The sequence below is a fragment of the Lagopus muta genome, chromosome 1 (assembly GCF_023343835.1).
Source record: "Lagopus muta isolate bLagMut1 chromosome 1, bLagMut1 primary, whole genome shotgun sequence".
Classification (NCBI taxonomy): domain Eukaryota; kingdom Metazoa; phylum Chordata; class Aves; order Galliformes; family Phasianidae; genus Lagopus; species Lagopus muta.
This window is the reverse complement of record NC_064433.1, coordinates 15944952-15958064: the sequence shown is the minus strand read 5'-3', so window position 1 is coordinate 15958064 and position 13113 is coordinate 15944952. Positions and strand designations below refer to the sequence as shown.

The window sequence follows — 13113 nt, the reverse complement described above, 5'->3', positions numbered from 1 at the left end:
CTCCTGTGAAATAAACGACTTGGTAAAAGCTATATGCCTTGAAATGACCCTTAAAACAGTTTAGGGTAAAAATGAGAACAAAGTTACTAAGCTCCAGCACTCAAAGTGTATTTATGAAGGATGACAAGAACAATGAGCGAACACTGATGCAGTATGCAGATCTGTAGAACTCAACTCCTTCAACAGCGATTTTCAAAACTTTCTGTTTGGTAATCCAACCTCACTACAACAAATGAATTTTTTTAAAACATTCTGGAATGAGAGGTTGGCCTGGTAAAAGCTAGGCAGATCTCCTAAGGTAAGCTGTGGCTGTAGCAGGTAGCTAAACCTAATTCCCCAGGACTTCTTCTATTTTTGCTCCGTTGCTTTGGAAGAAGTAAGGCTGTGTTTCCACTGACTCTCATGATTAGACATGATTCATACACAGCACAGAGTAACTTCTCAGTTTCAGTAACAAATATATATATATACTTAACTACATGCAATTCAATATAATTGCACTATAACTTGCAATTTTACCATTTGCAACTATTGCAAAAAAATTAAACAGTAACTATGACTTCTGGAAAGGGAACTGAATGGAAAGAAGGCAACAGAAATAGATGTGCAGATGTCAAATTCAGGTACAGAACATAAAACATGTCTTTATCACTGGAAATAAATTACTGATTATTTCTAAAAAGTCAGATGACCAGGAACTCTTGGCTTAAAAGCTCAAGTAAAAGAAAGAAAAAGATGTGGGCTAAAGTATAAAGATACTCATACACACAGAATCCATTCACAAGCTATCCTGCCCATCTGCACTCATATTGCTAGATGAATGAAATATCTACCATAAGTGCTTTTTTCTTTTTTTCTTTTTTCTTTTTTTTGTAGATTTTTATTGTCAGCTTTTCAGATTTAAAGTCAAGATTTCAAGAACAAAAAAAGAATACGTAAAATAGGAAAAATAAGTCTACAGCCTCATCAGAAGAAAAAGAGTCACAAAAATGCACAACCTTCAGAGATAAAAAAGGGTAGCACTAAGAGTTTTATTTTTTTTTCATGGATCTTAAACCATTTTTGGTCTACCTTACAAACTGGTCAGAAACTTCCAGCTGCTTTCTAGACAAGTCCTCCTCTTGGTACCAGCGAAGTGCCTGTAATTTCTAGAAGCTAAGAGAAGCATGGCGTAGCCCATCCCTTCCATTTTAGATCAATACTAAAATTTTACAGTAATGATGTCTATGGGACCAAACTTGTATTTCTAAGACTGTACAATAACATGTCTCCTGCATTTGATTTGCAGTATACTCAAGGGTGAAGATTAAGTCAAGATACTCATGATAACCAAAAGATGCAGACACTTTAAATTAAGTTGAGCAGGCTTGTGAGCAGAGCAGTTGAAATGAAGCTGTAATAGCTGGAGTGGGACCGAAAGCCAACTGATGTTTTGTCTATATACAAGATGAGATGGTGATACAATTTTTACCACGCTCCTCATTCTCTGTAGTTAAAGCTCTTTGTATGCAAAAATAATAAATAATGTCAGTAATTTCTTACTGCAAGCTGGCTGTTGTGAATATAAATGATGTAACAGTGCCAACTCCCAGCTGCCTACTTCCAATACTCTACTTCATGTTGATAGCTATAACGTTCAAAGTCTAAAACAGAGCTTCCCTTTTCTTACAACACGTGAATGCCTTCCAAAAGTGCTCACAGCAGGGAATAAAATCACAGCAATGTTAGAAGTGAGGCTCTGTAGGTCAGAAATATTTCCATGCTCACACGCTTTATCTCTCATCAGCTTTTGATACATTCACAGAAAGGGCCCTGTTATCTCCCATACATGCAGGGGGGGCTAAGCAAGGACACAGGAGCCAGGACTACAAAAACTTCTAATTATATAGCTTATAGAGAAGAAGGGTATACACTCCTCTGTTCCAAAAACTACTCTAAAAGCAATAGGACTAAGTCAATTCCTATCAGATCTTAGTTTACCGTAAGAATTTCAGCTTAGTATTTCAGTCCATCTCAGTTTGACTGAAACATTAAGATATTTGCAATTCTCAGGAACAACACATAATGTAAAACCTATAATCTATTTAGATCATGCAGTTTCTGTCCCTGAAGGTTTTCAGGACTCAGCTGAATAAAGCACTGTCCTAGATGGACTAAACTCAGAGCTGACACAGCTTTGAGCGTGAAGTATCCCTTAACATTTGTGAACTTTTCTGAACAAATGCTAAAAGGACTTTTACGGAATAAATATAAAAATACACATTTTAATCATGGTGAAAAATGATAAAAATGATTTCCTCTGACAAGTGGCTGTAAAGTAAAACTTGTAACCAGGATGTGAAGACAAAACTTGTAAAGCCTCTGAAAGAAAGTCTGTGTTCAGAGCAGATTGGTAGATAGCTAAGGAGCTTTTTGATACAGGGAATCAGAAACAGGGAAAAGCCCTAACTTGTATAAGAACTTATAGCAGACAGGAAAAGCTGCTGATGAATGGTTCCTCAAGATACAGATGAACGTATAAACCTAAAGAGTTATTATTCCTCACAAACAAAAGGTTGGATTTGTGGGCTTCATTACTAGAATGTGTGTTATACTGTTCTTTATTTGCTGTTGTGCAAAGTGCACTCCAGCTGCTGATAAACTCATGATTAACTGAAAAATAAAAGTCAGAATAGTCACTGTGGAGACATTAAGTTTTCAGCAGCACTGACTATTTGCAATCAACTACCTTTGCTATCAACCAAATTTCACTTTTCCACTTCCCTTCTATCTTTTCTTCAATTTCCATTATATATTGGTCATTTTTTATGATGCTCAAAAGAAATATTATCTTTTTTCTTTTTTTTTTTTTAATTGAGACGCATTCTACTGCAGTAGAAATGGGAACTGAATTTCTAGCACCATACACACAAGAAGCTACATTGGAAGTATTTTTTATTAGTTATAGCTCATGTCATAGAGTGCGGGAAGTCCTGCACTTATATAAAGGATAAAGGAAAGTAACTGTTTAAAAATCCTTATCAAAAAAAGGAGCAACATAAAAAAACCTGTGAAAACCATATCACAGGAATTGTGAATAAGTATATGGTATAAAATCATATTTCTGATATCTTACATGTTTCTATAGCACATAATCACCAGGAAGGATTTTCATATTAAATTTTTTAAGCTAAAATCAGTAACTCATGCAAGCAGCAGTACAAAATTGCACAAATTATCTTTCATAAAGGACCACGAAGTAATACTACCCGGTCATTTAACATAAGAGAACATGTGAAGGAAAGCATCTTAACACTAGGCAGATATTGTTCAAGGACTGCAATTTGTCTTACAGGCATCTTTTTATTCCGTCACCTCTGTAACTAACTTATAATCCCATTTTAAGGTGCAAAGTTACACTATTTAACTTGTGTACCTGACGTAAATACACGCCTCTGACAAGTATACAGAAGTAGAATTTTGGTAGAAGTAGAATTTTTTTTTTAACTTTTTCAAGCAATTTTAGCTTACATAAAAGCATCTACTTAAATACAGAAACAGGAACTGAATAATCACCTCATCCCAACTCACTGCCATAAGGAGGGATATCTTCCCCATGACCACGTTGCCAAAAACCTCATCCAATCTGGTATTAAGCATGTTATGGGATGGGGCACCCACAGTTTATCTGGGCAGCCAATGAAAGAAGGGGTCAAAGCATTCAAAGGTGAGCTGAGATTTCAGAAGAGTGGTAAGTAGCAGTGGGCTGTGCTGATTCTAGTTCAGTGCTTGCTAAACAGAGAAGTAAAGGCAAAACAGAACAAACTAAAGGGGTTGAGGGTGCTCACTGCATCAGTAACCTAAATACACTCTAAATGATGCTCATGCAAACACAGGCATTGTGAAATGCTTCAGCAGCCTCTGAAATTGGAAACCACCGTAAAACAAACATATGCCAAAAATGAAGACTCAGTTTAAGAATAAACCTGATCACAACTTCGGAAGGCACCTGCTTTTGCCTAAGTAACAATAATAACCTACATTTCCTTAAAATGTTATTCATCATATGAGGTAGAAAGATGGTGTTTCATCTTTCATCATTTGAACTAACATTAACTTGTAATATTTCACTTTAATGCAACATTTTTAAAAGTCAAGAGCACTTTTCAGCATTTTACTGGAAAAGACTACTGCGTATACATTCATTTTGTTCGTGAGGTCAGTGAAGCTACTCCATAGCATTTACTCAGATTAAAGAATCATTATTTTAAAGATTATATAAATCAGAAGAAAGGACAGTCACTAATCCAAAGATTTCATTGCTCAAGTAAGTTTCAATAGACAGCAAGTTCACAGAAAGGTAAAAAGAACCAACAGAAAACCATCGATGTGAATGTGACTAACAGCATCATAGCCTATCTGCCAAATCTATTCCATGCATCACAGAAAAATACAAGGACTCAGAGAGAAGTAGCAAGATCTGCATTACGTGCTCCATTTAAATAAGATGGTCAACAAAGAACACAGCACAGATACTTTCTCAATAACTCAGGAACACGTGATGAGGCTGTCATCGCCGGCTGATAAACTGGCATTCAAAATCTCAGTACAGAATATGAGATGACAGCTAAGGTGTTGGTATTAGTCCATTAACGGCCTTGAAATAGAAACCACCCGTTTTTCCTTGGTGCCACACAGGAAAGGAAGTTACAGAAGGTGAACAGTGAGAAAAAATGACGGACTGAAAAATGATCTTCACAGCTTCTTTGCAGACTGCATGAATATAAATGAAGCAAAAATGCATTTGTCAAAGCCAAAGAAAAGGACATCGTAGCAATAAAGATGTGGTTTAATGACAGCATAGGAGTAAATGTCTGCTGGATAGAAAAGCCTGTATCTTAGAATGATGAAAAAAAACATCTGCAAGACAGATTTCTTACTGCAACATGCTGAATATATTTTTATAGCTCAACTGTGTCAACAAAATTATAACTTACTTATACTGAAAATTTGAACTAAATCTCTAATATCCAACATTTAAATCAGTATCAGTCCAACATTACTATTAACTTATATTCAGCATGACAGATAAATCTGGTCCCTAGTGTCCTGTTTCCTTACAAATCTTTCAAATATCCTGTCCCTGACACTATTAAATTCAACAGCTATATTTTCCATTAATATTTTAATTCTAAATATGCTCAAAATCATGCTTGAATGTTTTATCACTTAACATTATCAGCTACTCATATTTCTCCCACGAATTCAGGAAAATTCTGGAATTACAGCTGTACTTAGGAAAATGAGTAACAGTAAGTCAAATTTGAAGACAATACTACAGCAATTCCTTCTACAGATGTAAATCAAGTACCAAGTAGTAGTTTTCAAGTTTTAACAATTCATAATATTACCCTAGCCATGACACGACCGCATGACAGTAACAACAGAAATAAATATAAAATAAAAACGAAAGCCATGCACAAAAAAGATGTGATAAGGGCCTGTTATCATGTACAGGTGAACATTTGATATGTAAAAATTAATTGCTTTATATGAGGAAGAATAAATGTCACGCTTTTATTAATTGATTAGGTTGCAGAAATACAGAATCAAGATAATAGAAGCAAGCACCTTAAGAGCAAAGAATCACAGAATCACAGAATTGTAGGGGTTGGAAGGGACCTCCAGAGATCATCGAGTCCAACCCCCTTGCCAAAGCAGGTTCCCTACAGTAGGTCGCACAGGTAGGCATCCAGGCAGGTCTTGAACATCTCCAGAGAAGGAGACTCCACCACCTCCCTGGGCAGCCTGTTCCAGTGCTCTGTCACCCTCACTGTAAAGAAGTCTCAGCTACAAAACTATTTCTCAACACGGTCAACACCATTATCTATGCATTTTTACCAGCGATGAGCAACAGCCTGCATGCTGCGCTCATAAAAGTCTGCACCAGTGGAGGTGACTCTCCAGTGGGTCGGCCCCTTTTCCCACGTAAGAAGCAACACAACTAGAGGAATGGCCTCAAGCTGCATCTGAGGAAATTCGCACTGGATGTTGGGAAAAACTTCTTCTCTGAAAAAGTGATCAGGTGCTGGCACAGGCTGCCCAGAGAGGTGGTTGAGTCATCATCCCTGGAGGTGTTCAGGATATTGGTTTAATGGCGAAATATTGGTAATAGGTGGACTATTGGATTGGATGGTCTTGGAGGTCTTTTCCAACGTTGGTGATTCTATGATCCACTGGCACTACTCTTGAAAAGCACTATCCACCATCTCACTGTGCTCTCATCCACTGTTTGATCTCCAAAAGTCTTCAGTAAGTATCAATGAATATCAGTGGGTGTCATTTTTTCTGCATGGAGGAATTCAGTGACACACCTTTGCCTCATACACACTTCCATGTCAGATGCCATTTTGTCAGATGGCCCCCTCTGCTGCTCTTTCTCCCATGGAAACAAAATGTAACAGGATACTGGGGAAAGGCTCAACCCCTACTGCCTTACCAACAACATCTGCCCTTGAGGTCAAGGATCAACATAATAAAATAGGAGACATTACTTTTGGAACAGCAGTCATAGAATAAGTAATGGTCTACAATACTGGTAACCAGTAGACCATATTTATGTAGACCATAAATAATGGTCTACAATAGCTACTGGTAACAAAGTGGAAGAGTAGTGCCTTTTTTTTCCCCTGTGGGGGAGAAGCATCGTTTGCAGAATTTATAACAATTTAGTTTAATCATTTTAAAAGCTGATGTTGTACAATAATGGTGAAGCCTTACAGTGATGACACTAGCAATAGCATACAGAACCTCAGTTACTAATTGCTTATCTATGTGGTAAGTGACCTAAAGCAGTATGATAAATGTGTTCCTGATTTATCGTGTTACTGATTTATGTATCTTACATAGCTTATAAGAAATTAAATCATAAAGGCATATTTTATGTATTACATTAATGAACTAATCTGAACACATGTAAGGAGAAAAGAAATCATCACAGCACTTCACCTTGAGATCATTAGTGCTGTAAACATGGTTGCAATGTATTTGATAGAGAGGCAAAAGTGTTAAAAACTTTGATGCAGGATATCAGTGGAAATTAAATTAATAGGATTAGCAGTGAACAATTATATTTGAGAGGTGTGACTACCAACACTGAAATTATTTTTGATAAAGTACCAGTACTATCAGGTAGCATAAAAGTAGTTACATCGTGCCCATATGGGTTTATTTATTGCAAAGATAGACAACAACAGTTAAAGTGCACTGAATAAACTGTTTTATAAAGGACGATAAAATAGATGGCAATGAAACACAGACTCATACAATGGCTCATTTGTACAGGGCAACAGAGTTCAGTCAGCTGAAGGGAAAACAAGCTGGTAGAAGGCCATTTCCCTGGGGCAGGAAATGGTGTCGGCTTTGCAGTGTGGTTTGTTTACAGCCAGCCTGAAAACAGGCCTTTAATGCCTTTTAGGAACTGCATGTGCATCAGAGAGAAAAATTAAATATAAAATATTGCTTTGAAATGGAACTGTCGCCAGTTCGCAAATGTAACTGAACTTCTACGTGGGTATGGAAATTATTTGCCTATTTACACTATTGAAATCCCATTCCAAACAACTAACAGATATGCTCTATGCTAAACAAATAGAAGGTTTTGAAATGTAAGACCCAAAACAATCACTTTACAACCCTTTTATTTGGCCCTGAAATATAGGCTTATTATTTTTGAAGGTTGCTTGCCTTGCTCTTTTTGAAAGAAGAAAAATAATCTTGTTAGAGTTTGCTGCTATATTATAGAGATGGGAATTCATAAGTAAGTAACTCCAGTAATGTATTTAAGCTCTTTAAAAAAAATCCCATTACCTTTTCAGAATTTTTTTTATGAGATTCCTAAGATTTACTTATCTCCAGAAATCATTTTCTTAACATCTGCCTCAATATTAAACAGTACTTTTTTTTTTTTTTTTCCTTTTTTTCTGACCACACATTTGCTATTGCTTGTAGTTACTTCAGGTCTAACAGTTTTGGAGGAACCCTAACAAACAGTTATACATCTTCATTCCTGTTGCAAGTGTTTCTGTTTTGTTATCAATTCATCCCCACATAATGCCTGGAATCTAAATTTAAATAAATTCCTCTCTGTGATTGAAAAATATTCACAGATTTTTATATTACTAAATTCTTTACTTACCTGAAAGTCCTTCTCCTCCAGAATCTCCTTCCTCCACCTGACAAGGAAGGCAGCACAGACATACAAGTGGAAATGAGAAAAACCCTCTGGTTCAGACTAGAAAAAATAAAATGAAGAAAAAACATCATTACAATGCATAGGTCTAATTAAGATACCCTCCAACTGCTTTTTTATGACATTCACTACCAGGTACACGCATCACTTACATTGCTTTGTACTGCTATCACAAATATATTTGCATTTTACCTGTGACAAACTTATTTGTAACTGTAACCAGAGCGAAGGTGAAGTATGAATTTACTTCCCATACTTCAAGTCATTCTTCATAGGTGCCATTCTCCCATTTCTGATGTTATCCCATACTTCATTATCTACGCTGTGTCATGAACTTCATCTCCATTGCTAAGATTACTGGAGCTCCATTTGAAATTGATCGCTTTTTATTATAAATTCTACTATAGTAAACTACAAGAGCACTTTAAAACTATGGTTTATAGTTATTAAAACTAAATTTTGGTCTATATTTGATTGAAATAGAAGTCAACAACTTGAATTAGAAGAAACAACTTATTATATAAAACTTGATGTAACAATATATATGTTTAATTTCTATTAAACTGAGAAACATACCATATTTAAAATATTCTACGTAGCATTTTTAACAGTGTGATAAAGTAACCTTGTTGCAGCCAGCAGTGGAAAAGGAAAAACACCTTCTTCTCCTCCTTGTCTACCTTTGGCTGACAGAAGTGCCATTACTCTAGTGCACTGCAGGGGTTGGTACAAACACCATGTGAGCAGCTACTGAAACTATGGATCATGCTGACCAAATTGTTAAGAGTCATGAAAAGAGATAATGCCAATTATTTTCAGGGAAGTTTTAAATTTTAAACTGCAGTCAGTAATTGTTGGAATCAGAAAAGGAAGATTTTGATTATAATATCCTTTGATAACTTCTCCTATTCTAGGAAAATTATACTTGAATAACACAGTAAGTTAGCACAATGTAAAATCCCAGAGCAGACAAAGCATATGGTAATTTTGACTAGAACTCTCCAGAGTTTGTCTTTATCAAAGAGATGTCCAATTTACAATATTGAAGCTATCATTTTACAGAATCATGTACTTACAACGATCCTCCTGAAAAATCCACATCTTTTACTTTAGTGCCAACATTTCCATTGGGATGGAGGTCTACTATATGTAAAAGTGTAATGTATCTCAAAATAACGTACTTGCAAGAGAAGAGGTGCTATCACTTATCATATCAGATACTATTGTGGCAATATTTAAATTATTAAATACAACTCTAAAAACGCAGAAAGCCAATTCAAAGAAAACAACCCTCTTCCTACTTTATTCTGTAAATTCAGAGAACATGATGTATATTTTTTTAAATTCAGTCTTTAACAACAATCTTTTATAACCAAAGCATAAACAACAATTTTTTACAGAATTTTCTTTGAAAGGATGAAAAAGTATTTTAAAACTTTTAAAATCAAGTCTAGAAACAATAACTATGTTCTACATTTTCTCTGCACTATATTACAAGCAATTTCCCACTTGTAACATGAATTTTGAAAAAGTCCTTTAAAGTAATAGCATTTATCCACACATGAGAAGCTCCTGGGTTTCTCTGGAATACCCAGAATTGTCTCAGAAGTAACAAACTTTCCCTAATTTGGAAAGCAAGCAGGGTACTGGAGTCCAGTGAAAAGAGAGAGCTCTTAAGACCAAGTCAACAGCCTGTGCAAGAAAACATCATCACATCCACGCATGAACAGCACTTTCTGCTCTAAGGGTATTCTATCATTGGTAAAGACATTCAGGCACATTAGGAACGAGAGCAGTAACAAAGAAGAGAGAAAAAGGTGGCACTGCTTGGTGAAGGATGTCCTGCTTTCAGATCTCCTTCAAAGAACTATCATCTCAAGAAAATGGCACCAGCCTTATCATTTGCAACCAAAGGGGAAGGAGGAAAATGACAGCTAATGAATGGAGGCCAATAGAGGTGGATTGAGACTCCTGAAAAGATACAGGGAAGTACAGAAACAGTGGAAATATAGAAAAGAGGAAGACTATTCTTGAAGATGAAGCAGGAGACTGAGCAGTCTGCAGACAGGAAAATTTCATTTAAGTTAATAATTATTAACGAGTATGGTTTATGTTTTAGGTTATTTGCTATCATAGCAGAAGGAAATAAAGATTCGCATTTCTTTGATGATGACATGATATGAGCAAGAAAGAGGGAAAAGAAAGGAATTTGCACCGGTATTAGCATATACATCACTTCAGCATTCTTCTCCACACTCTTCTTATATGAGTTCTAGAAATGTGTAGGGAAGAAGGAAAGAGGATTAAAGAAACCTACAAGGAAATTAAAATGCTACTTTGAAAGTTAGTTTACAGGAGCTGTTATGAAAATTGTTAATTTTGCTGTTACATTAACTCACATAACAATTGCTAGAGGTCAAATTAAATCATCATAGCATTATTTTTTTTTCTCATAATAACCTAAGATTCTGATTTTAGCCCCAAGAATTTAGTCTGTTATCACAAAACAAGAATTCTTCCATAGCCACAAAGTCAAGATAAGTGGCTTAAAAATTAACAACAAATATGCTCAAAAGTGTAATAATGTTTTTGAAAAACTGCAGAAAAATATCTGCAGAAAAATATTTTAGACGAAATTTTTCTCTTCAGCCTTTTTTCCCCCAATACAATTTTCTTCAGCTCTTTTAAATGAAAGCAAATAGGTTTAAACATGCAATTTATTAGAGAAAAAATGCATACGTCCCTATAGGTTTAAAAACTCATCATGCTTCAGAGATAAGCCTAGGCTACAAAGTATTTCCAATGGATAGTTTTAGACAGTTTTGGAAATTGAGTAAAACAGCTAATGCATAATTGCCTTTTGTAACACCTGCTACCTATTATACTTCTCTATTTGTAGCTTTTGAAGTTATGAACAGTTTGATCTCTAAATGTACAGAAATACAGAGTACAAGCTAAAAGCTATTTAAAATCAAATGTAAACAATGACCTTGATTTAAATATTTTAGTAAAAGATCTCAAGACAGATGTACAACCTTCCAGAAGACTTATTTTGAACATATTGCAGACGATTCAGGGCACATTATCTAAGCACCATCTGTCATTATCAATAAAAATCATTTTGGTTGTTAACATCACAAATATCTCATTGCTCTGCAAATGCTGGATCTCCTCTGCAGCTGAAATGAAAGGCATTCTTTATACTGCACTCCCCTAACTTCCTCATTTAGACAATCACTGTCACAATGCAAATTTTGCTGCATGACAGGACTGATTATTGTCTAGTCAATGATTAGTCTAACCTGCCTCCCATACGCTGGATGTTCAGTGTTTAGGGAGGGTAGGTGCATTTGCTGACAGTAAACATAATACATGATTATTTTTGAAGTACTTGGAATGATTAAAGCTACAAACTGTGTCTGTGTTAGGTAATAAAATACCACACTTAACACTCACATAATGGTTCAGAATTAAGAACTTCAAAGCATTTTATGATTACAAATGAATAAAATAACTATGTAACCCATAGTTCTTACTACTTAAGGAAGAGCAGACAGTTCAGATGTAAGAGGCTAAAGTCATTTTACCCCAAATACCCAGTATGTCCCTTAAATTTAAGTGAGAAAAACAGAAAAAGTTGGATTATCATAGAAGGTGGGATCCATCACTTGGCAGCTCCAGCTTCCTAGGTACAGAATCAATCTAACCCAAACCTGAGACTCAGAACTCCAGTCCAAGAAGCAATACAGCACTAGAACACTGTTAAGAGATCCATCTACATTTATCATAACTTATTTGTCCAAAGATTTTTGCAACTTTGAGCTTTGTTTTGCAGCAAAGAATTCCAAATATGTGCTATACAGTGTGTCTGTATTTAAACAGACACCTGCTAATTCTATTCAAAGCTGTTCACTTATCACAATTAGAATATGAACAACTCCTTCCTATTCGCTATCTTCATTTCATTAATCTCTCCCTTTGTAACTCCAGCATCTTCCCTGCCTTTTCTGCACATTAGAGTGTTTTTTTCTTCCATCCCACAATTCTCATGTACAGGTTTTACTACCTTTAGTCAGGACTCTTAAGCACCCTTCCCTGCAATTTTCTGTTTCTGAAATAGGGACCAAACTGTACACAGCAAGTAAGAAGCAGACAGAAAATAAACATGCAGCTGAATAATGTTCTCCTTTCCTGATAATTTCTAGCTTTTATTTTTATTCTTTCTTATCTGCTTCCAAGCTGTTATTTTCCTCTTGTGTTGGAGTGTAGAAAACTATCTGGGAGCCTTCAGTTGTACAGATAAAGGATTTTTCCAGACACACGCACAATATCACTTTATATTTGTCCACATGGAATTTCACCTACTATTTACTGCCTGGCTTTAAGAACACGAAGTCCCGCAACTCCTTGCTGTCAACTCTTATTACTCTGATTAACTCAGTGCTGTCAGCAAACTCTGTGGTTTCATTCCTCCATCCCTTTCTCCATCGCTTAAATAGAAACTGCTAAAGCCTCATCAAAAACCGTAGATTACGTGCAATTTTCCTTAAATTTGAAACCTGCCTGTTGACTCATACCATCTGTTTCCCAGCTTTCAGATAGTATCCATACAGGGGCAATCCCTTTTATTGCACAGGAGAGTTATAAAAATAACTATTAAAAAGATCTATTAGCATTTAGTTAGCACATTATGGAGTGTCTTCTATTACTGCCTTTGTTTCACTCTGACTACCCCCAACGAGATTGTCCCAAAAGCAACAAGCGACCAACAGTGCTTGTCTAAACTGAATCTAACCCAACAAATCTAATCCAACAATAAATGTAGCAAAAAGTTGAATCATTTAAGTTTTAAATGCAAAACAAAACACAACTTTACTTAATGG

General features: G+C 35.7%; 1 protein-coding gene across 1 annotated transcript in view; it reads right to left on the bottom strand.

Annotated features, from left to right (window-relative positions):
- The window catches only part of TBC1D22A (TBC1 domain family member 22A), a 153514-nt gene that overhangs the window by 26669 nt on the left and 113732 nt on the right, over nucleotides 1-13113 (bottom strand). Inside the window, exon 12 of the mRNA XM_048933214.1 lies at nucleotides 8177-8272. Within this exon, the coding sequence (XP_048789171.1) occupies nucleotides 8177-8272 (96 nt within the window). The remainder of the gene's footprint in view (nucleotides 1-8176; nucleotides 8273-13113) is intronic.